The 26,740-nt window shown below is 32.5% G+C and overlaps 1 protein-coding gene across 1 annotated transcript; it reads right to left on the bottom strand.

Annotated features, from left to right (window-relative positions):
- Positions 1-559: 559 nt before the first annotated feature.
- LOC130901439 (high affinity cationic amino acid transporter 1-like) lies at positions 560-26,540 on the bottom strand. The gene is made up of 12 exons (XM_057812843.1): positions 26,311-26,540; positions 16,853-17,081; positions 14,853-14,981; positions 14,095-14,250; positions 11,804-11,908; positions 11,397-11,683; positions 9,236-9,473; positions 8,738-8,840; positions 8,487-8,644; positions 5,805-5,965; positions 4,358-4,466; positions 560-2,258 (listed from the first exon to the last, which is right to left on the bottom strand). The coding sequence occupies exons 2-12, from the start codon at positions 17,079-17,081 to the stop codon at positions 2,176-2,178; spliced, it is 1,758 nt and encodes a 585-aa protein (XP_057668826.1). The 5' UTR covers positions 26,311-26,540; the 3' UTR covers positions 560-2,175.
- Positions 26,541-26,740: the final 200 nt, after the last annotated feature.

The raw sequence follows: 26,740 nt of genomic DNA, 5'->3' as shown, positions 1-26,740 counted from the left end.
GATGGTTGCAAATATGTTATAATACCGAACCTATGTTAACCATCGGTGGAATAAAACTTATATGATTATTACCTGTTTGTTTTCGAGAAGTCCTATATCGTATCAGATGACGTTTCTTTACCAGCCCATTTGTAGAAAGAGTTAAAGTATTTATTTAGGAAGAAGCTTATACAGTTAGTTTGTTGATACATCATGAATTATTAACTATTCCTTCATTTTATTTTGTCATTAAAAGAAATATTCTCGGTTGGTTATGAAACTTAAATTTAGTTTCCAGTAAACAATAATCTTCCTTCCGTGCTTGTACGACAAACTGAAGTTAATGAATCTTTCGTAATTGCTTACGTATTACCTGATAGAAGATTAATTCCTTGAACAGTAATTCTGTTTGTACGATGATCAGAATTATTTTGTTAAATATTACAGAATCATCAATATATTTTCTAACAAGTTGAAAGGCGAATTTCATAAATTTAATAGAAAAGAATGTTTAGAAATTGATGTTACTATCTAATGACCTTCAAACGATATGGATTGGTTGGTAAAGAAATAAACGAAAACAACTAAAAACAGTTCTTTATTAAATTAATATTAATAGATTACAAAAATATCATAATAAAATCATCATTTTGTTCGAATTTGTTCCAACTACCACGGACGGATTGCATTGTAGTTCAAGTTGATTGAGAATAAACAGATCAACTTTTTCTAGGAAGAGTTAACTGAGCCTTCTGCGGTTTACTGAAAGTGCCTATTATCATCAAATGATTCAGAAATTGTTTTTACTATTTTATGTATAATACTTTATTTACAACGTTGTCAAGCGAGCGGTAAAATATGCAACGATGCCAACCTAGGTGATTTTTCCCGGCTCTAGTTTTTTTATTTAACTTTCTAAATGATGGTGCTATTTATTGCACTTAATATGAATTTAGCTAATTCTCATATTACAAGGGTTGTTTGAAAACATTTTACTTTTACTACTATGATATAATATTCACATTTTTATCATTTTCATTAATAAACTACGCATTATTTCGATCTTAAATATATATTTCAAGGTTCGCACCTCGTTTATAAATATATGGAAAAAATAATTGGAATGTTTAACGGTTTACGGTGAATAGAACATTATAGATTTTTATCAGAACAACAAGAGACCGCACATATATCTTTAGTGATTTTTGAACACCATTTACTTCAGTTTTTTTGACGAAAAACCGAGTTTTAAATTTATATTAATACATTGTAAATCGAATTTTCTTTTTTATTGTTTATTTACCCTTATAGTTACAGTTTGCTGAAGATAAAAGGTGAAGTTGGCATACTACAAAACTATACTACAGAGGTCGGCCATAAGTCAGGTAACGTTCTCGAAAAAAAAAAAAATCGGCAGGTATCCATGCTGGAGGTCTCGTGGGTTCGTACTTTTTTGGGGGTCACGTGTAGGGCCAAAGTTATCTGGAATTGCTCGAAGATTTGCGTGGATAAGTGGACAGCGATCCAACACTCGTCAACATCCTTCATTTATGTGTGCGGGATGTTCCTTTTGGATAATGGATAAACAGACAAAGATTCGTTGAGTGGCTTGCACGGTGATGTGACGTGACACCCTGTAATTTCTCTCTGTAGTGCCTTCTCAAGGACCGAGATTTTGCGAGGGGACCACCCGCCCTTACCGACTTCCGAACTGCAATTAAAGAAGAATTTGAAGCTCTTAGCATGCCTCGCGGTTGAAAAACGTTGCCGTAAATGGGTATCAATTTGAACATTTACTGTAATCCTTTTTCGAATCCCTTTTGTAATTTTTTTTAATAAATTCATTTTGAAGCTGCATTTTTTTCTCTTAAAATGTATATTTGTTGTATTATACCGATTTCTGTATAAACGGATATGTTTTAGTAAATATCTATTATAGAAGAGTGTGTGACGACTTATTGTTATTACTTTCAGTCAGATAATTTGCTTCGCCAGTTAAACGTATTAGCTATAGACTATATATTTATTGTGAAAAGTTATGTTTGATACACTTAGGATAAAAAAAGAAAATTATCCCGTGTACAGTTAACTCTGACAAGTAAACGTTGATCTAATTTCAATGCTTTTATCATTTTTCGATGACTATTACTTTTGACTAGAATAACGCATATAATGTAAATACAAATTATTCCCTAATTAAATTTTGACTTCTTCTCTACTTCCTTCTTCTTTATTTAATACGCTGTGTTTAATTCCATAAAAGAAGTAGACGACGCAACCTAAAACAAATATGACAAGAGTAACCCATTTTATTTTGGATTGTGTAATATTCTTAACATTCTATTACAGAAACTACGTTTATATACGGTAATGAGAAAAAATTTATGGAATATGGGATGTAAACTGTTTAATTGGTTTCCCACTCCATTTTTTGACTTGTTATATAGAGAGGAAGGGGAACCGTCTTGTACAGGGGATTAGTTGAAAAATTGTCCAGCTGTAAACATCAAATTATAATACGCCAAGTATAGCTAGTGTAGCAAGTGGAAATGATATGAATTTAGCAGTTATATATTTTATGTACAATTTTCGATTGAATTTGTATATTCATAGTTTCTTTGAAATAATTATGACTTTCAAAAAAGAATTTAATTTAATATCCTACTCTAATAGTTTGCGGCGCTCTTTTCAAAATTCTTCCACTTGCTACTATAACGCCCCCTTTGGTTGGATATCTTGATTGAAAATGTTTTAAAGTGGACTGTATACAATGTGAGAAGCACAATAAAACGATTTGTTTCGATTTTCACTTTATTGTACAAATGCTTTGTGAGCCTGAACAAAAAACGCTGTTGGCCTCGTGGCTCCTTGATGATTGATGTCTGTCTTCTTCTGCGCAAGCCCGGTTACTCTGGGTAGGCGCATGTGCCAAGTTCAGTAGCGCACTCAACATAATTTAAATATATACATTAAATGGTTAAACACCCTTAATTTGCTTCCTTTCAACAGACACTTTTCGATACACCGAGATGGTTTTCCTTACCTCTGCCCTCCATAACTTGTTAGAAACGAAGTACCTATGCAACAAATTTGAAGTACAAGCAACAAAGAAAATATTTTACGACGGCGAAATAAATCGGCCGGAATTTTGTGAAATTATGATGGAAAATCATAAAGAAAACATTTTCGATATTATCCGTCCAGATATTGATCTCAAGAAAGTAAATTTCTAAAAAAGAAAATTATTGCAATGATTCTGTCACGATCTGAAAATTAATTTTGCTTAATTAGCATATATTTGTTACTCCAATATGGACAGTTGGTACGTGAAAAAACATCCCTAAGTTACGGTGCCGACAATATTCATTTTCTCTCTCGTTCGAGACACTTTATCTATTCTGCGCATGCTTGAGAATGCGCAGAACCGAGCTGAAACCTGAGAGGATAGAGAAATCGTTGCCAATCTGTCTTCCTTAGTCGCAACAGCTTCCACTTATAGGAACTGTCCATATAGAAGTATTACATATATGTTAATTAGGTCAAAATAAAAAGAAAATGAGAAATAAAATTATTTGATATCTCGTTTGGTTTTCGAGATACTTAAAGTCACAGCAAACGTTAGTTTGAGATTCGCTTTATAGAACAGATGGCGTTTAATATTTCGTTCAAAGGAAGATTTTATCGCATTAAATTCAACATGAGACTTATATAGCCCCTGATAAATATTACATAATGCATCTAAATGTTCTCGATTTTAGGTTTCTTCTGTTTTGAAATTAGTTTTTTTTTAATAATTTTTGGTTATCAAAATATTTTGATAAAGACTTAAAGAAAAGTCAAAATGTCAAATTTTATCTTCCAAACTCAAACGTAATGTAGCATGATATCTATCAATTGAGCCATAAAACTTTTATTTTTGTAAATTTATAATAAAGACGCCAGGGCCTGTTTAGAATTCAAAAAAAACATAACCTAAGTTTGCATTTGACGTTTGACGCTAAAGGAGACTTTAATCTGCTAAAGTGAAACATTTCCGACTTTATCTTAAAGTTCAAATGGCAATTATGAAACGCCCGATTTAATTTAATCGTAACTTTAAATTCAAAGCTTCCTTTAAATGTGTTATGAAACCGGCCGTTATTATTTTGACAAATAATAGTTATACATAATATAATACATCATTTCCTTGTATACCACCCAGAATTATTCAAGTCTTATTGCTTTCTAACACGCCGGCGCCGTTAAATCTGCGCTCTGTGACAGGGCCGGAGCGAGCGAGAGAGTTATTAAATTAAAATTCGCAACAATTACAAATGCAAAGTTTTATTATCTGTCGTTAACCACACCAGTTTTTAAAATTATTTTCTAAAACACTTACCTATTCCAATCCAGCCCAGAAATCCCATCCACGTAAACAAACTTAACTGCATCATCAAATATAAGTTAAATAATATGCTAAGGCATGGTATTAAGGGTACTAATGGAACCTAAAGAAATGATAAAAATATATTTATAATAGTATAATAGTTTTAAATTTGAATGTTACAATTATTATAACCCTTGAAAAATGTTTTAGTTTCATCATGATGATGCAGAAATATATTTATTATTATTGTTATTACTATAACGGACTTACAATAGTGGTTTTATTATAAAATTTGTACTGGTGACTATTATCTGAATCAAAACTTCAAATATTAACACCCCTTAAGAGTTTTTCAAAAAATACACATAAATGTCAAAAACCTACCCACTTCCCACTTCCTAACAGTCATGTACGCTGACGACACTTGTTTTGTAGCATCGGCGAAACATCCCGATCACGCACACAAAATTATCCAAACACATTTAAGCAACAAAGTTTCACCATATTTTCAGAACAATAAATTATCTATAAACGCCTCAAAAACAGAGTATTTGTTACACAGACGTATAGCTAGGAAAAGCGAAATATTCTGGGAGTCACAGCTATATACCAGGGACAGAGTTATTGTATCTACATCAAACTTTTGGATAATGCCCCTTTGCAAGGAACTACAGCATTGCATCCAGACATACACACGATATCTATGAACTACCAGCATATTGGCCAACGTATTTATATGTTAATCTATTAGATGAAATGTAACTAGGAATTAGAACAGAAATAAAGACATTTTTTGATAATAATAGATAAAGTAATTTTTAACTTTAATCAAAGCTACACTAATGACAGATGACAAAATATGAATAAGTACCGTAAATCCATACATTAACGAAGTACGACGAGAGGTCTTGTCATGACTATTTCCTTTTAGTTTTTGACAATATTTTTTTGACCAATGACAATCCGGCGTCATTCTTAATATATGTGCAACGTACGCGACCGTTCCATTTGGCAACCAGCAATTTCTACGATTGTCATTGTAAAAAGTTATATCTTTTTGTGTTAAATAGTCTAAGGGAAAAGTTATTTCTCCCAGAATTGTGGGATTCATAACATGTAAAATTAGATTCTTAAACATTGCTCAAGTAGTAAACTTTAGTACCTAATAATGTTTGCACATTTTTGAAAAATATTTGTTGTATTAATTACTTTTTCTCATATCTCGTGATACTCGTATGTTCAAAGTTTTTCAGTTTACACTACTATTTATAGTTCTTTCTTTTTTGTATTCTTTCGAAAATAATTAGTATTAAGACGATTAAATATTTGATTCATAATGTCATTGATAATTTTGGTTTCAGGTCTAGTTGCTAATCATAGGATATCTTTTATTTCCAGTTGTTAGAAGTTTGAAATAAAAGTAACTCTTTGAAATACAATAAAAACAAACAAAGGTTACCTTGAACGATATCTTCGCTTCGGATTCTGGTTGCCTAAATATTACCAACATTATTATAATCATTAGTAATAGAGCCGCTGAACAAGTTATGTACTGCATATTTTTGGAAGAAAAGAACGAATCATTGATTATTATTATGCAGAATACCGCACTTATAATAGCTAAAAAAATAATAAATTAGACTATCTTCATTATTTTATTAAAAAAACATCACAGAAAAGTATATAGTAGTATATAGTCTTTCTAAAGTCAGTGTAAAGAGACATTTTCAATACCATTGACGTAAATGCCGGCCAAAAGCGTACATTTACTATTTATAAATATAAAACTTTTTACTTGCTTTTTAAAGTTTTCACATTGACTTTATATATATGTACTAAATCTACTCTCTTTACGATCTTATGAAACTGTACATTTTTCATGTTATATTTCTGTTTGTATGACATAATTTTCACAATGATTGTTTGTTTCTGTGAATTTTGTAGATACCAATGTTCCAACAAACTCCTTCAACATATACAAGGTGTCCCAAAAAAATTTTTATTTGCCATCATGTCATATACGGAAGAGCAACGCTCGTTTTGCGTGCGCGCGTATTTCGAAAATAATTGATCACTTATTCGAGTTCGACAGTTGTATCGGTTACATTATCGACTGCGCAACCTTACGAAAACTCCAAGCAATCCAACAATTTCAACTTGTTTCCAGACATTCAATACTACTGGAAACGCTATTGGCGAAATTCATCACGGCCATCCAAGGACAGCATTAACTCCTGTAAACATTCATTCAGTAGCAGATTCTAGAAGCCGACGACAGCCTCGACTCTGAGTCTCAACTGGGATTATCAAGAGTAACAATTCACCGCATAATGCGATCTGATTTACACCTAAATGTCTATAAAATTAAGATTGTCGAAGCTGTACATGAAAATGATTTCGTTATAAGATTGAATTTTGTGAATGTAATGTCAGAGAAATTTAACAATGTTAACAACATTTTCTTTAGCTATGAGGCACATTTTTATTCGGATGGATACATCAATCGCCAAAATTGTCGTTTTTGGCGATAAAAGAATCCACAGAGCTTACATTAACGTTGCATCGCCTAAAAGTTACCGTGTGGGTCGCTATGTCGGGAAATGCATTATTGGGTCCTACATTTATGAACATAACAGAGGACATTCAGTGACTGTAACTTCTGCACGCTATGTCGACATGACACACAATTTTTTCGGGCTTCAATGTGGCTGCCACTGCAACAATGTAAGCTTTTTAACTGGCTGACATGGTTCCAACAGAATGGGGCCACATCGCGTACCACTAACAACTCTTTAGCTGCATTGCACGAGTTATTCCCAGAAAATGTGATTTCACGAAGAGGTGATATTGAATGGCCACCTCGGAGCCCCGACTTAACCCCACCGGATTTTTTATTGTGGGGTTATCTTAAAAGCGTGGTCTACGAGAATAATCCACGAAATTTTACAGATTTAAGAAACAATATTGAAGAAAAGATCAGGAGTATTCCTCGACCACTTCCTTAAAAAGTTATTGTAAATGAACGCAAACGGTTTGAGAAGTGCCGTCCGTCAACGTGATGGCCGTCATTTAAACAATGTCGTGTTTAAAAATTAAATTTTATTTCTTATCTTTCAATTCATACCAATACATATAAAAATAAGTAAAATGTATTTTTTTCCAATTAAAGTAGTTGGGTCGTTATAAGATAAGTATATGAAGAAAATTAAGGACAAAGTTATCGAAACTTTATATAAAAAATTTCAATAAAAGAGTTTGGGAGATTAAATAGTAAAGTATCGTGATTTTTTATTGACAGCGCTATTACTGATGAAAAGGTCGAGATTGACAGAACCATCGATTAAATTAGAGGTTGTGGAGGCTGCTAAGACGTGTTTACTTCTTCCCTGTACAGTAATAAAATGCAAAATTTATTTAAAAAGCACAAAAGTCCATACACACGCTTGTTTGACATATAAAATTTTATCCATAAGGTTAGAGAAATTTGTTATTTCTGCGTATAGAAGCGAAGTTGCCAAATGTATATTTTGATTAAATTCCTAATATGTTACTATTAATATATTTGCAGGAAATAAAATGGGCAACTGTCTAGCCTTTAAAAAAATGTGCCACTAGAAATTACCGGTTCAATATATATGATTTGTTGTTTTGAATTAACAGGTGTACCCGATAAAATAATTTTTTTTAAACTAGAATATCAATATTAGATGAATGGTTATAAATATCCATCAATAACAAGATACATAAAATCTCAAAGAGTAAGAAGTTTAGGTTAGGTTAGAACCGAATTGGAGTGCAAGTAACATTGTGAATGGAAAGTGACTTTTCCTAATTGATGGTTCCAAAAATTATGTTCTTATTATATAAACACTAAGTTGAAATTTCTGGAAACGTTGGTGATTTTCATTCTGAATACACTATTTACACCACCACTACCACAACACAATTACACTGTCTGACGCGCGTTTCGATAACCAAGTTATTGTCTTCAGAGACTAAAGGTAAGTTTATCTGGTGTAAATAGTGTATTGAGTATAAACACTATTAGACTATTTTTATTTGCCTGCATAAATTTAATTTAAAAGGCCGTATGATTAGCCATATTATCGTAAAATATCCATAGTATAAAATAATTACTTACTAAAGAACATCGCACTTATATTTACAACAATCGATGTGGTTTTTGTAGGAACTTTACTTTTACTAATATTAAATAGGCTTTCCAAATAATGCTGCTTACTGTGTACGTAAAAATCTTGCCCTGATGCCACTTCCATTACAGTTTGCTTATTTTCATATCTGAAATATTTAAAAATGTATTTAACTTCAATATATTTAATTATTTACATATCGTAAATGTTATATGGCGTTCAAAACCCATAAAGTACATACCTTAAGACTATGACGGAGGCAGCTACTACAATATAAGAAAAAAATGCTCCAATCGTCATAAGATCCATTAATGCTTCTAGTTTTAAGAATGCAGCAAGTATACCTGTTTTAAGAAAAAATGTATATATGTATAGTATGTAGAATCAATAATCACCTGATTCGATAAAATAGAAGAATTTTATCTAGTCATTTGGCCAAAGCATAGTTTAGGTGCACTTTAATGAAAAAGGATACAAAAAGGAGGTTTCAAATATGAAAGAGATCCAACTAAAATAGATTCATTCATAAATCTAAAAAAGAGCGATCCGTTATGAAACTCATGATGTTTTAAATTGGCAGCAATGTTTCACTTTAACTTTGATTTGACGTCTTTGTCTTTCATCTTCTTCATCTTTCAGTTGCCTTTTTTTAAATAAAAATCGATAATTCTCATTTGAAACTCGAATGGCTTCACTTGGCAATAACGCTTAAAATAATAAACTGCGTTTTATAACTTACCTGCGATACTCCCTGATAAAACCGTGGATACCAGAGGAGTTTTGGTAGTGGGATGAACGTTGGCTAAGAATTTAAAAATCAATCCATCTTCAGCCATAGCGTAGAATATTCTTGGAACAAAATACATAGAACCAAAAACACTGGAAGACAACGCAAAAACTGCTCCTGCGGTTACAATCCATTTCACTTCTACCCAACCAAATTGATCAAAGACATAAGTAAAGGGTGCTTCTTCACTCTAAAGGTACATAATTAACACAAATGATTTAAAAGTTGTGATCTATAAATTCTCGTTCTATTGTACCTTCTAACATAAATATAATATTACTATCATATTTAAAGTTTTCATGAATGCGATTTTAAAGTTTGATTGATAACCTTTATTAAATTATTCTTAGAACAGTACTCACAAACAGTGACGGCATTGAACACAAATATAATATTATAACAATTTGTTATGTATATTATAAATGTGTAGGCGTCGAAGCCGTCTCTGTCTAATAGACTTTTTATATTTTGGCGAATGCGTTGTTTTTTTCCCATAATAGAATTTAACTGCGGAGGGACGGTAATATATTTGTATTTAAATAATAGAGGTAATGCTGTAACAACACATTGAAGAATCTGCGAAGAAAACTGCAAGGATATTTCGATTAACAAAACAAGACAGAATCGTACTGGTTCATATCGTAAAGCTCACTTTAATGTGGCAACCATAGAAGCTATTTTGAATGCAGAATATGTTGGTTAGTTTTGTGTTTTTCTGGAAATTTTTAATAATTTTTTGTATGCTTCTTCTTCAGCAGTTTTGGGAAACTGACACTCTTTGAAAAATCAAAATATACTTATATGTAACAATAATGTAAAATAATTCCGCATATTACTATAAGTTAATGTTTAGTACGAGGGTGCCATTTCAAGTTTTTCAAAAAGAGTTAAACAAAAGGAAGTAATAAAGTATTCAAAGTCTTCAACAATTTCTTGAGGTGATAAAAATCGCTGTATGCGCATCTTTTATTTGACAGTGGAAAACAAGAAAAACTGATTAGACGATAAATCGGATGAATACGAGCAATGAGACATTAATTCGATGTTTTTCTCAAACAAATATTCAGTTGTTTATGAGAACTGGCATTAGGAATACATCTGGCATATATCTTTCACACACCTAAATAGTTTTGTGAAATCGTTGTATTGCATTATCCCAAGAGACTCTCTGTAAGTCATATGCTAATGTTCTTTAATCCAGTTTGGTAAAGCATCGATGTTTCTTGGAATGACAACTGATAATACCCGATCTTCTTGACATTCATCACTGACGGATGATGGCGATAATGACAACATTCTGCAAACCGATTGTAAACAGTCTTTTCTGATAGTGTTTCATTACCAAAAGTTGCACACAAAGCGATTATATGCATTGTTGTTGAATGAATCCTTTTTTAAAATCATGAAAAATCATCTAAAGTAAGCCTTCACGGGAGATTTCAATTTTTGCACAAACTTTCGTCTTCTATCAACATTTTAGTCAATTTCTCAATTGCCTCTAGTTTTGCAATAACAAAAGTCAATGTTAACAAACACAGTGATGACACGCCACCTATTGTTCGATTGTAAAAACTTGAAAGGCAATCCTTGCAGGATACTTTCAATATATTTGAAATTGTATTTTATGTCTAATTTATATTATTCAAAGTAGATTAAAATCTGTACAATATTTCGAAATCGACTGCTAAAAAAATTAAATCAATTAAATGTCTTATGGAAAACGTCATTTTAATAATTGTGAATTGTATTCTAAATACGACAGAAGTTAAACGGGTAAACCCAGAGAAAATCACTTTCCATGGAATCTCGTACTTGCTAGGTAATAATTATGTAGCTTTTCTTCGGTTTTTCTAACTGCTTTCCATGTAAAAAATATATAGTAATATCACATCTACATAGTAATGAAAACAACTTTCTTTATATGAGTATTGAAGCTAATCGATATCTTAGATTTATGTAATGAAAGGAGATGTTATCAGAATCATGGTATAGTAATGTCTATGTCTGAAAGGTTACATCCCTCGTAGAAATTACATTAACTGAGGAAAGTCGAAAATGAAATTAATTTTTTTGATCAAAACATTTTTTTTTATAATAAATATATTTACCTAACCTGTAGATAATATGGCCAGGCCAATGTTAGAACTGTTGAGATGGTGAAGTAAACCACAAATACTAAAAATAAAGTGATCAGAATAGCGAGTGGTATATCCCTTTTTGGATTTTTAGCTTCCTCGCTGCATCCCGCAGAAGCGTCGAAGCCAGTGAAACCATAGAAACAATTCGGAGTTCCAGCTATTACACCACTTATACCATAAGGAAAGAATCCACCACTACCTGCTTTTTCTTTATACTTCGGTGCTATTTGGTCTACTGCAATTTTCCAATTTTTGATATCCGCTGAAGTCAACACATTTAAATTATTACTAAATGTGGTAATTCAATAGAATATTTTAAATAATTTAAAATAATCATTCTTTGAAACTATTTTCAAATCATATAATAATATAGTTTGCTTACCTTTGATTGTGCATGCCACTATGACTGTCAAGATGGTGAACAAGTTTAAAGCGGTACAAATATTATTGAATATTGACGATTCTTTCATTCCAACGGATAAAAGTACTGAAAAAGTAATCACTTTTGAATACGTGACCTTGTGTGTATAATTTGTTCACTGATACTTTTATATATTTACTTATTTTTATTTGCTTAATGAAATGTGCTCGTTCAGCTAATATTAACCTACACCGCTAGGTATTGGCACAGAAAATAGGAAAATTACATAATACATCACATAGAAGACTATTACAAAACTGTCGTAATAAATAAATTATATTTTGTGATAAAGGTTGGTAGCCTTTAACTTTAAGGGAATCCAACTTAACTCTAAGGCTTAAAGTTAAGCTCATTAGTGATTCTCCACGAGGGAAGGCGAGTGAGAGAGTGTGGACAGTCCGTTAATGTCTTCTCGCCTTCCCTCTCTTTCGTTCTGCTAGTCCGCTTTTCGGGCGCGAGTCAAAGTGAATCAAGCGTGGGATATAGAGGATTGATTAAAGAATAAATCGAGAGTGTGAATGGCAAGCACTCCTGCCGGCTTCGCTCACCAAGGCTCGTGTCGCGAATATATTGGAGGCGCCCCGCGAGACTGAATTGGTTATAAGATTTTTGTGATAAAATTATTATCTGGAATTGGTGATGGTGAGGATGTGCTCGACAAACACATACACTTTTGTCAAAAGACGACTCACTTGAGACATCAAATAACCGTGAGTAAGTTTAGTATGCTAAAAATATTGTCACAGCTGCCCTCCTACTCATAAAATTCCGTTAAAGGTAAAAAGTGTACGAAAGATGATACCTTTTTATCGTAAAGCTCCTCAAAATAGCCATTAACTGACGACATTCTTCTTCATTGTTGGGAAATCTTCGACCACCGAGCCATTTTTTCACGTCTGGTAACAGAAAATAATCCGAGGAGGCCAAATCTGACGAATAGGGTGCATGAGGTAGCAATTTAAACTTAAATTAATTATTTTGGCCATTGCAATAACGGATGAGTGAGCTGGTGCGTTGTCTTGATGAAACAACACTTTCTTCTAAGCCAAACACGGTCGTTTTTGCTTGATTTTTTCGCTTAAATGTTGCCATACGTTAGCCGTTGATAGTTTTTCCTTTTTCGGAATAGTCAATTAAAATTATCCCATGCTCATCCCAAAATACCGACGCCATGACCTTGCCTGCAGATGGAACGGTCTTTGCCTTCTTTGGAGCCGGTTCTCGCTTTTCAGCTCATTGTTTTGATTGTTTTTTTGTTTCGGGTGTGAAGTGATGGTCCCATGTTTCATCCATGATTATGAAACGGTGCAAAAATTCGGCTTTATTTCTGTGGAACATTGCCAAACATCTTGATGATGCTGAGTGTTCCATTGTGATAAAACGCGACACCCATTTTGCGCACAGCTTCCTCATGTCCAAATTTTTAGTTATGCCGCACTTGCCTACTCTGTCTGCTATTTCGACCTTCATAAAGTACCGCTTTGTGGATTTTTTTATCAACATTTATGGAGTCCCTACCTCATTTGGTCTACCACTGCGATGCTAGTCTTCGCAGGTCGCAAGGCCTCGTTTAAACTCTGCTATCCAATATTTTTCTATTGATAACTACATTTACATTGGTTGGGTGAATCCCTTTCAAATAAAAGTATTATATTGACCAATTTTTTCCATGTTTATGAATTTTAATACAGTGGTAGTTTTCAAGTAACTACCGCCATTTCTAGGTCAGGGCAGGTACTTCTGGTATCGTCCTCGGAGTGTAGTACTGTTGCTCCGTAGATTACGCCTAGTTTGAAACCCAGTTGGACTAGGACATCTGGAGGATTGTTAGAGCGTGGAGATCCGCAGTTTCGTTTCCAGTTATTGTATGATGGAAACAAGATTAGAGAGCCTAGTATGTTTTGTACTATTATATGGTCAGTGAAAAGTGAATACATATGGCGATATTTTGGGTATCTTTGAAATCAGGAAAATAGTGTAAAAATCGCCACTGTATAAACTACACGTCGAAGGTAAGTGGAAGGAACTTATGAGTTTGTGGTAACTGCGCAATCGTTAGTGAATTAGGTTTGAAGGCATTAATATAAAAAATAGATTTTTTGGAAACATTACTAGTAATGAGATTTTTTGAGTAGTTGTGTAGTTAGCTTAAACTACAATCCCGAAATTTTACGTTATAAATTATAATTGATCATGAAGTTTTGGATTTATTACTTATTCTACTAATAATAATGACAATAATATTCACTTACCTGTGAGTAACATAATTATTCCAAGCGCCAAAAAATCGGGTGAAGAGACCAAATATGGAAGATCCATTGGAAACCAATATCTTAAAGTTGTTGATATTTTTCTATCTACCAAAGTATCTAAATAACTGCTCATTCCACTTGCCACACTAGAAGCACCTAAAAAAATATATATGATATTTAAATCTGAAATAATAAGAGTTATAAGTACCCATTACACATGAATTTGTTTGTACCTCATTAACGGTGATGAAAGGTTCTCTATAATTATAGTACCACACAGTTTATCAGAAAATGAAAACTGATACTTTTTAATTGCCTGCGTTATTCGTAATGAGTTGTATTTTGCACTTCGAATTGGTTGACTACCCACCGCATTTACCAGATCGAACCCCAGCTAGTTTTTTCTGTTTCTTAACCTCAATGTTTCACTTGGAGGAGAAATTTCCATCAGAAGTGAACGTAACCGCATACGTTTTAAAGAGGAAGATCGCAATTATTATTTGAAAGGGTTAAAAGGGTCATAACATTGCTGGACAAAATAAATAAACTTATTGTTATTACAATTGATTTTGAAAAATGGACCTGTCAACTAGACTTAAAATCTCTTACAAATGTTAGTTTTATGTATTTATCTTTGGAATAAAACTAATTTTTGGAATATTCTATAATTTAAAGTTATATCGGGTTAGAAAAAACTACTTTTATATACGTATATTCATTACAGGTAATATATTCAGAGATCCCTGACATATTTTTACCTAGTACTGCTCCTAAGAGTAGATTCCATCCTACAATAAATGCTACCAATTCACCAACTCCCGCGTAACAATAGGCATATGCATAACCAGTCCGAGGAACTCTTGCAGCAAACTCAGCATAGCATAAACCTGAAAATATTTGTAATTATTATAATCTCTATAACGCCGAGAATTTTATAATATCCCAAATTTCTCTCAATGTTAGATTGGGAAGAGCGACCAGATTTAAATCCTTACAAATTCAAAGCAAGAACGTGATGTCAACCCATCTTTTTGTCGATATTAACATCCCCAATGGCTCGCAATTGCAAGGAGAGGTTTGTAACCACTGACTAGTTTTATCAAAGTGGTATAACAAAGTCTTGTTCGGACTGGAGACCCGAACTGAAGACAACATCACTGTATAGTTCTTATAGTAAAATAATTCCCCCAGCTATATGACGCCGCATGCGAGCCACTGGTCCAGTAGAACATCCATTGGGGATGTTAAAATCGACAAAAAGGCTGATTAACATCAAGCTTTTCGGAGGAGATGTAATTCAATATTCGTTAAGGTATATTTAAACTTCTTGCTAATACGCTCATTGAATGAACTTGTAAACAACATCCTTTGGTGTTTAGGGAACGTTATTCCCACTTTTTCAAAATGTTATTTTTTTAATTTATGATAAATTGTCGAATTTATCTATCATTATGTCAAAAGCTTAAAGTGTTTTATTAAATTAATTTTCTTGGATAAGATATTTCAACGAAAGGTACGTTCGTACAGTAGGTAGGGGCACCTCCATACGTCATGGGGTAATTTCAAAGCATATTGAAGTCATTGATTTTCATTAATTATTATAAAAATATTTATTTATCAATATATCAATAATAATTGACTGACTTGACTCAAGGTTGATAAATTGTTTAGAAAAATAACAAAAAAGTAAATTGTTCATCCTTAGTTTACTTATTGATAACTCCAAGCTTCACGATTAGACTAAATGAATCTTCATATTAATTTTCTATGAGATTGTCGTACAGTATTTGAAAATTATTTAAACTTAATGGATTTAATCGGATATTTAGTTATTACTTTGGAAGTTATTGCACTGCATAATTATGTAATTAACTGCAACAGTAAAGCGTCCAGCCATTCTAGCTGTACAAGGTTGTGGATTAGGGGGGATCTTGGTGACATCTTTGATATACAGAGTGTATGCTTTTTATATATCAGGGAAAAAATGACCAAGATGATCCCAGTTTTTTCTGAAGCTCTTTTCAGTACACGAATAATAAGTGAGAACTTTTCCGACGTAATAAACAGCAAAATTTTTTTTAAGCTTCACAAAAACAAAACAATTAGTTTCGATTTTATCTTGTGTCACAATATTGGTTCATCAGTGTCTTCAACCGTTTATAAATCCATTGAGGGTGTTGAAATATCCGTTAAGCTGAATTGAGATCTGAAGCTTCATTACTTCCTATTTGCTCAACTTTCTTTTTGATTTATCTTGAATTAAGTTCATTCAAAAGGGGATAAAACACAAAATTTTTATTCTTAAGAAATAATTTCAGTCTACTTATTCATATTCGGAAGGGATGGATATTTTGAAATACTCTTTATAGAGAATTAGAGCTAATAAAATTTGTTATTTTTGGCGGAAAGTATAGATTTATAAAAATGATATGAACGCCAAGAAAAAATTTGTATGTTACATTTAGATGGGTTTAATTAATTAATTTATAAAAGAGTTCTTTGTCAAAATATTAAGTTTCTGTTATCACCGATTTCGATTTCTATTCAAACAATTTTATAAACAAATACCATTTTTATTATGTACAATAAGAGAAATTCCCTTATCGGCGTAAAACTATTGAACTAAACAATTTCATGCTTCGTTCGTGATAAAAGTAAATCTATTTAAGGCGATAATTTTTTGTCTCCCACAAGGTTTTATTCAAAATAAATTCTTGAAAGTTTCAATGAATTAATCGATATTTATAGAATCACTAACCTCCAAATAATGATATAACAGCTGCTATTAAAAATGAAATGGATACTGCAGGACCTGCATAAAGTTTCGCTACTGATCCTGCAAGAATGTAGACTCCTAAACCCAAGGTAGATCCAGCTCCTAACAATACAAGATCAAGTAAATAAAGCACTCTTGCTAGGTTTGTTTTTGGTTCTTCTGCATCTAGTTTTTTCTTTCGAGTTATTGCTGTCAACAACTTTGATACCATCTAAAAAAAGAGACGATAGGTAATAAGTAGTTTAGATAAGGAAATACCAAAATTAGGATCATAGATGCACATAAGCAAGAATTTCTGGAACCGTTAATAGCTTCTTCATAATGAATTGTTCGAGCTATCATTACACCAATACTCACAAGTTTCGATAATTAAGATAAACTTAAGTCTCTGAACAAGATAAACACTGGTTGATTTAGGTTAAATAAACGGAGAAACTGAAGTCATTAACTAGTTGCCAACTGATTAGTGACATGTCTCTGCACACACACCACACATTTCATTTGAACAAAGTGACAGTAGCTATACTACATTTCCTTTTCAATATTAACTATAGAAAAAAATTACCTTTCGTCGGACCAAACAATCCGCAAATGTACAAACTATTTGTTCATCTCACTCAATACAGAAGAGAGCAATTCGATTTATAGAGTTGACCAGAAACTTGGAAAGCTTAGAGTAAAGAAGGCCTGACCTGCTTTACCGATACCACCACGGCAGATGATCTTCGCATCTGTCCAACATAATCCCACCAAGAGCAGTATTTGCAAGACCTACTTGATAGACAGACGTGGCTCATCAACACCAATTTAACCTGCGGTGACTCAGAACGTCAATTTATTCTTTTGGGAGAAGTGTGAAGTGCAATTTATGGAGACTCCTTCCTTTGGAGGAGTGCAAGCCTGTGGAATCAGGCACATCTTTACCGAACACTATAACCAACTTGAATATCAATATCCACAGGTAACTTCACACGGCAGGCACCATTCGAATTATTCGAGTATAAAAGAGTTTAATCCCTTGTGCTTGCTTTTTTACATGAGAGAGAGAGAGAGAGAGAGAGAGAGAGAGAGAGAGAGAGAGAGAGAGAGAGAGAGAGAGAGAGAGAGGAATAGCTCCTCTGCAGGACTGGGATTGTGATGGTTTCGTTAGGTTGTGTTTGCCTAACTATTCCTAACGGGAGATTTTGGCCGAATGAAAATGAAGTGAAGCTTGTACGCAAAAAGGCCTTCTCGTTTTTTTTTCATTTTTGAGGGGTTTTATTATTATTTTATTTGGATTTTTGACATTTTGTATGTTTTTTTGTTTATTTTATTTCATTTTGGGGCGGACGGGTGAAGCTGCAGCTGTATTATTTCTCATCGTCGGCCATTTGGCTGGAGAACCGGTTCGCCAGGTTGCAGGGAAACCGAAGAAAACCTGCAACACCGACGATCGCTTTTTTATATAAAAAAATAACAAATATAGTTCCAAGAAACTCGTGTTGTCGTGCTCAGTTTGAAAACAAAAAATCTTCGTCCATTGAAACCTTTGCGGGGAGGGTGATTCAAGTTTCCAGCGAATCAATAGGTCGAGTTTCTTTAAACTGGTTGCCAACACGTTGCCGATTGGTTGGCTACAGGTATGTAGTTTCCCCCCATTCAAATACAAATTCATCATTCATCCGTGTGTAAGCGGCTTTAGTTTAAATTTTTTAAATAAATTGGCTTAATTGGAAATTGTTTCTATCTCGCTTCCAAGAATTTTGTACCTGGTATTATTTATAAAGTAAATTTCTATGAACTCGTTATATTTATAAAAAGAGTAATTTTTTAAAGCAATTGTTAGGAAAAATTCAACAAGAAATATAAATTTTGATGGGTACTCTAATACGATATACTATTAAACACGTTAAAATTAGTTGTTTCAATTCGATAAAATACGAGGGAGAACCGAGAATAACCAATATTATTTTCGAAAAAAGATTTAATTTAAATTTTTCCTAAAACAACGTTATCTTCTCCAAAAAATACTTCAATACAACAAATACATTTGTTTCACTGGTACTTTTATTGTACGAAACATTTTTGGTACTCATCTGTAGACATTAAAAATGAACTGTTGTAATAATCACCCTTTCACTAATTTCTGATCGTTCTCAACAACTTCCATCGAACGAAGAGGTGATAGTCGTGAAAGCCTATCTCATATTCCTTAAAATAACATGTCCTGGCTAACTGACTGATCACTACTGCATAACCATAACTGATGACATTTGGGCAATAGGTTTCTTTTAAACCGTAACCTCTCACTAAGAAAGGATTTTTAAATACCACTCTGACGGAAGTTAAATAGGTGATAGAAAGGTTATAGCTGGATAAACACGTTAAAATTGTCTTGACATGGATATTTATTTGGATCTGACTAATCATACTTGAATATCTCTCGAGTAAAATTATCAGAACCCAAAACCCAATTCAAGGTTTGCTAGGCTTAATAATTTGCTACTAATAATCTATATATAGTTCTAGAATTATTTTCTAACAAAGATCAAGTTATAGATGAAGATAGCGATTGAATTATTATTATAATTAAACTTTGAAATCTATAAGTTTCAATTAAGTATCGTTATATCATTATTCATACACAATTCTATGATTAGTTTCATTATTTTGGTCAGAATAAGCACGAGAAGTTTTATTTTTTACTTGTGTATTCAAAATCTCAATCTCCTGAATCTTCCGGGATCAATTTTGTTAATGTATTCTGAAGAATCACAGGTCCAGTCAGAAAGGACGAAAATACCGAAAACATTGATTATATTGTAAATTTAATTTGAATTTATATTAGGAATATCCTACTGGAGATAAATATTATAAAATAATATATTCGATTTTTGATATAGTTTTGACATTATCTACTTATAACGTTCTTTCTAGAAGAATTTCATCGGATCAGGTTCTTTGCTGCATCGGAACAGACCCTAGTTTTTTATACATAGTACTACTACTGTGGCAACTGAAATCCAAGTTGATTTTTGGCCCCCAAGTTGCCTCCATAATTTTCTATCCTCAGCCATGTCTATTCACCACCAAGTCCCACTTGATCATTCCATCTTGCTCTCGGTCTTCACAGTGGGCGCCTCCTTTCTGGTTGACCTCTCCATACTCTTCTTATTGTTGTCTCTTCATCCTTTCTTCTTACATGGTTCAGCCACCTGATTCTTATCACCTCCACAATACTATATACATAATAATAGAGTCCTAAAGTATTTTTGGACGTTCTCGAGCCGTTTGAACAGTTTTATTTTCAGGTAATCTACCAAAAATATGGGAAATGAATATTAATTTTTTTTAATCTGATCCGGTGTGAAAATTACATTTCAGACAACAGATTCGAAAAAAGTGGGGAAAACAGAAAATGATCATTTAATATTCCAAGAAATAGAAGTTAAAAAATTACTAAAAAAAAGTTCGGGGCCCAATGTGGATACCTAAATGCTAAATGTTAAAAAAATCAGAATGTTTTTTCCATTTAAATAGCCCCACACACCATGATTTTTTTTATTTTTTGAATCAAATGTGAAGCAAATATATATTTTGTTGGAAAAGCACGTTATTAAGCCTAGATATAGCCAGTTCCGAATAAATATTCTCGCCTAGACAATTCTAGAGTTAGCATCTTTCAAATTGGTGTTTTTGCTAGAAATTAGAAAATTCTGTTCCTGATTCCAATATACATGTTTAATATGGGGAATCAGGAACAGAATAAATTAGAACCTAATTGGATCAAGTAAATTTAAGTTCAGGGAGAGTTTACTGAATCATAACATTCTATTTAACCCACAAAATTGTGTTTCTTTTATAGAAACAAAAAAATTTATACTGGAACTAAGTTTATAGATCCTTCGCCATATATTTTGGTTATGAGTAGTCTAATTCTATACATTTATCACCTTTAAAGGTCAATAAACACATTTTTCACTGATACCGATAGTTGGTGTGTTTAATATTTTATTATTACAGCAAATATGAAGATGCAATTTGTTAAAAACAATCTTGTATTTGAAGCAATTGCTTGGAACCAAATTCAAAGCAATGTTTATAAATAAAAAACTAACAGTATAAGTAACAGGAATATTAAATGATCAAAGGTTCATATCAACATTCGTTAAGCATTTTATAATAAAAGACCAATAACCAATTTTATTCTAACCCACGTATATTAGTTTCATGTTTTAAACTAAAGTAAAAGAGTGATCTTCAAGTTCTAACTGATGGGTTTACACTAAATTTGACATTTAAAATTGTACACGCTTCTAACAGTTACACTTCACTAATTCAAATAATTTGGTTTTTAAAATCTTCTTTCTATTCCTGTGTTGTCTAGCAGCTGGCTTGCAAGTTCACATGTTGATGAAGCCTTTCTAACACTATTGCGAATATGCCAGGAAAAGTCGGCAATATTCCATTCCAATATTATTTATTTACTATAGTTAACTTTGTTTAGTACACTTCCACAGTTGGATACCATAAATCCATACTTGTTTTAATCTCTCCTGGTACAGTACAAGCTTATCATGTAGAGAGAGAGAGAGAGAGTGGAGTTTCTTCCTATAAGCCAATACATCTTATATCTGATTCCAAGTTCTCCTCTATTCCTTTCAACATGAGCTTTCCAGCGGATCTTTGAATCGAGCGTTATATTATGGTGTATTGAAAATGGTACTATGATGTTATTAATATTTTTTAGCGGAGTATAAAAATGAGAAAATAGAGAATTAAAGTATTTTTAGTTGTTTGACGCATCTACTTTGAAAGTTGATACATAATTGAGTGGAGAGCTGAGCTTCTTCGTTCCTCAGAAGGGTTAAAATAATTCAATTGATCTAGTGGTACTTTATCATAAATTATTTACTGTTAGTTCGAAGGATACAGTATTGATGCCTTGTGATATCGGTTACCCGGCTAGGAAACCGGTGATTTCGTAAATAGGGACGGATTGGATGACTGGATTCATTTTTGGAAGGTTGTAGTAGTTATGTTTTAGATTTTGCGGGTTTAGTTCTAGACAAGAGTGGGAACCAAGATAAGGCAAGCATGGAGGACGTTATGTCACAACGATATTACAAAGCAAAGTAATTACATTATTTAATCTGGGTTTTTTATTCGAAAGGTTGAAGTTCATCTGGACATTTATAGTTGAATGAGAACCCATGTATTCCTGAGAATTTTCTATCATATATATTACCCGACTGGCGTTCATTCATATTGCAAATCTGTTGTTTCCTTAATACTTTTGGGAAGATGTATTTTCATTGTTTATTCATCATTGTTATCATATATTGAATATTTTCAATTTCCTTTGACCTTTTAGATTTGAAGTGCATTAAATTTGAACCAAAGCCAAATAACACTTAGAATATCGTATCAAATGCCTAAGAGATATCAGTTTTGTCTATTATAGATATTCAAAATATATGAAAATAAAGATAATGAAATGAAAAATGCTGAAGTAACGAGATTATTTGCAATATTCATTAATGCTTCTTGAATTATTTATAAAAAGTACCGGGCTATTCACATTAAACTGACTCCCGCTTTATTTTGTTATAAAAATATTTAATAAATTTTTTATAGTTGCACGAAATCAACTAATTTTTTAAAAATAATTTGACGAAATGAAATATCAAAAGGGTAGGTAACGCATTGTATACAATTTTACTCTTTCTTATGAGAAAGTTTCTATTTTTTGCTACTGATCTTCAACATATCATATACCGATCTTTATTTCTTATTTTGAGAAATTCTGTCCTACATATTTTAATAAAAATATGAAATTCAATGATTATCAAAAAATCTCAACAGTTATTATTAATTTTTCACTTGTCTGATTCTATTCACTCGATACTGTACAATTCTTATTATTAGTTAAATTGTGTTGAATATTATTACTATCATAGAGTTAAAGTTTAGGGTCATCAGATTCCCTATGAATAAGTTTACTGAATCTAATAATGGATAATAATAGCTCTGAATATTGACGCATTACACGAAAAAAGAAAAACTCAATATACCTAGATAAAGATGGGTGCATGGTCTTGGTCCTGTATTCAACACCGGGTATGAAAAAATGTTGAGAAAAATAATACTTTTCTTACGATTATGATTGTTTTCGTTCTTGTAACATTTCTGTCATGATAGAAGTAGGGGGCGGGTCATATGTGACTCCGACAAGAACCGCCCGCGTTCTGCCCAGAGACTCTGCTAGGACCGAATCTTTTAAGTATAAACCAAAAAGTAGCAGCATGATTTAAGCAGTTTTTTGTTTTGTTATTTAAAGTTGGTAAGGATGGTTATGGTTCATAGTTAGGTTAGTAAACGGTCAGAGACCATTGCGTCTTCTGATAAGCCCGTCGTGCTTCACTTAAAACTACCAATGACCGATGTCTTTCCAAAGTTAATCAGGCACTTTAGTTTGAGCCTTTTCCTGTCACTAGGCAAAATTTAAGTGCTTGAATCTCGCACGTGTGACAAATTACGTCTTATAAGACCATGTTCAGCTAGAAGTCCAGTTATCAGTCGTATTCCACGCAGTTAAATGGATCAGTTCTTCTATCTAGTGCTTCTATCCATTTCCGCTGAGCTTGTCTTGGGAATAGTTTACTCAAAGATGTAACAGCTACACGCAGTGAAAAACATCCTCCTCATACCCTAGACTACTAGACTCCATCCACTTTTTAACCTACTAGCAATGGCCTACCATCTACTTTTCGCAAACTTTGACGATTTCCCTATCGCAGGAGCGACAACTTCCGGCTCTTTTGGTGCTAAATTCCAGCTCTTTAGCTACATACGAAAAAATTAATAAAATATTATCAAAACCCTATTTTCAGTCAGTCATTCTTGGAAGGCGCGGTCGTTAAATTTCATGAGTGTTGATTCAATCACTTATGGTTTTGCTTGCCTCTTCGCTTGTTGTTAAAATCAGTAATAGGACAGCTCCGCGAGAGCCGGGGTTCTACTCTCTCGTCAAGATCAAGCCATTTAAAATTGATGCCGGATTTCTCCAAATGACATTGCTAAGTCTGAAAACCAAAGAATTGTGAAATGGCAAGTTCACAGACCTCAAGAGGAAATTGAAAGTTCAGAAATGTCAGAATTTATTGAGACCCTCGTATTCGGCGTTTGGAATGCTACAGTAAGGTGAATAAATTGATATATAGCGTGCTAAGGATCTTTGGACCTTCTCCTGCATGAATATTATAAAAAATAAAACCAGAATTCAACTAACAAATACAAATCTAGAGTCGTGATTGGAAATTAAAAGTCGTTATCCAGATTTAATTAAATTTTCAAGACATGCAAAGCCAATGCACCATTGATTTATTTTTATATGAAAAACTATTTAATCTTATTTGTAACCGTTTGTTTTGAATCGAATTAGAAATAAGGAAATAATATAAAATTTTCAATCGTTCTTTAAAAACTGGAACTTTTTGTCAATTGTCTATTTCGTTTCAAAAGGTATCGCTTTGAGGTAAAATCTCAATCCCAAACCCCACTTAACTACTTAGCTTTTCTGCGATATCACTGTAACCTGAAAATTTGTTTATTAGTCTAATAGTCGACTATAAGAAATAATTCAGCCCTTCTGCTTTACTTGATCTCACTTAACTAGACTTTCAGCGAGACATTTTTCATTCATACCTCCGAAAATATTTATATATTAAGACTATTCCAAATAAAACCAAATTCCGTATTAAATAATCTTCACTTAAATAATACAACTCTCTTTGAGTGGTAAATTGGAGTCGAAACCAATTTATATCTATTGGTTATTAAAGAGTGTTTCATAAAAACGGAAAAGGACAGCAAGGACGAGGATGGTCTCAGAAGTACCTGCTCCAAAAAATTGGAAAAAATATATTTATTTTTCAACGTAATCTCCTTTTAGCTGTGCAATAAATTCCATACTCTTTTTATAATAAAAATCGTCAAGCTCCTCAAAATAGCCTTTAGCTGTCTACATCACCACTTCATTGTTGGAAAATCTTTGACCATCGAGCCATGTTTTCAAGTCTTCAGAATAATCCAAGGTAGGTAAATCTGGCGAATAGGGTGCATGAGGTAGCAAATCAAAATTTAATTCATTACTTTAGGCTATTACAATAACGGATGTGTGAGCTGGTGCGTTGTCTTGATAAAATAACACTTTTTTCATAGCCACATGCGGCCATCTTCGCTTGATTCCTTCGTTCAAATGCTGCATAATAGATGCCTTGATAGTTTTTCCTTTTTCAATATAGTAAATGAAAATTATCTCATTCGCATCCAAAAAAACCGACACCATGACCTTGCCAATAGATAGATCGGTCTTTGCATTCTTACGAACCGGTTCTCCCTTTTCAGTCCATTATTTTGATTGTTATTTTCTTTCGGGTGTGAATTGATGGACCCACGTTTCATCTAACGGCGCAAAAATTCGGCTTTATTTCTGTGAAACAATGCCAAATACTCCAGAAAACGTTGTTTTTGTTTCATTGTGAGTAAACGCGACTTCCATCTTGCTGAGGTCCAAATTTTTAGTTGTACCGCACTTTTTAAAATGCCTGCTATGTCTAATATCTCGCGCAATTTCAGTCGACGTTCATCAAGTACCGCTTTGAGGATTTTTTTTTCAACATTTTTGGAGTTGTCAACTCATTTGAATCACTGAAAACGTCTACTATTAATGGCTGCCAAATAAATACTAAACAACGTGGCGTCTTCAAACTTGAAACATATGATGTATAGATTGTGCACTTTCTAATACAGTGGTACTTTTCAAGCAACTACCGTCATCTCTAGGTCAGTCCTGATCGTTCTGGGACCATCCTTGTACACAAATATGAACTTATATATTTTACAATTACTGTAAAACGCTGTGCTATCTTTTAGCAAAACTTTTTGTATTTTTTCGATTTTTAATGAATGGTGTTAGAAAAAATATTTCAAAATTTTTCTGAAAAAGTACCAAAACTTTATAAATATCTCCTAAACTATAAAACTGGTAAAACTTTTTAAGAAACATAATTTAGATTATTTTATTCCCGATCGTTATGTCTTTTCGTTGATTTAATCGAACAGCTAGTTTATGAGTTATTGCAAATTTAGTTTATTATAATGGTGAACCAGATTCTGTCCAAAAAAGCCAATAACAAACATTAACGTAGAGTACCATATGTAAAATAAATATTGAGATCACAAAATTTGTGTCAATAATTATTAATCACTTAAATACATATTTTCGTGTTTAGTTAATTAATTTTATTATAATCGAGATTATCATATTCGATAGTATATTTTTCTAATTTGAATATTTTTTTTTTACTGACTCAAATTAATAAATAGAATAAATGTTTATTAAAATATAGAACAATAATATAATTATACTAAATGAATTGCAAACTAAGATGACGTACCTTGCTTAATGTTATAATTTGCTTAACAAATCACCATTTTCTCAATAATAAACTAACAAGTACCGAACACCAACCAACCTCACGTTCTGTGTAATACCCACTGATATACCGTTCTACGGAACGAGTTTTGATTATGTTATATTTATTGGTCAGTGCTGTACACTGCAAAAATGGAGAGTATTGACAGTATGCAAATGTATGGCTATCCGTTTGAATGCCATTGAAACTATAAATTTTTAATTTAAAAATATAAAACAAACGCATAATAATATCTTGTTACAACATACTTGATTGATATAATACGTAGATTGATAAACAGGGCAATTGTATGTTATTTATTCCTTACTACACCACTGTTTTTGTTGATATGGATATAATTAAAGATAATATCCCAATTATTATCAACAACAATAACGCAATCAAAGTAAAT

This window comes from Diorhabda carinulata, chromosome X (assembly GCF_026250575.1).
Source record: "Diorhabda carinulata isolate Delta chromosome X, icDioCari1.1, whole genome shotgun sequence".
Taxonomy (NCBI): domain Eukaryota; kingdom Metazoa; phylum Arthropoda; class Insecta; order Coleoptera; family Chrysomelidae; genus Diorhabda; species Diorhabda carinulata.
This window is presented reverse-complemented; position numbering and strand designations above follow the sequence as displayed.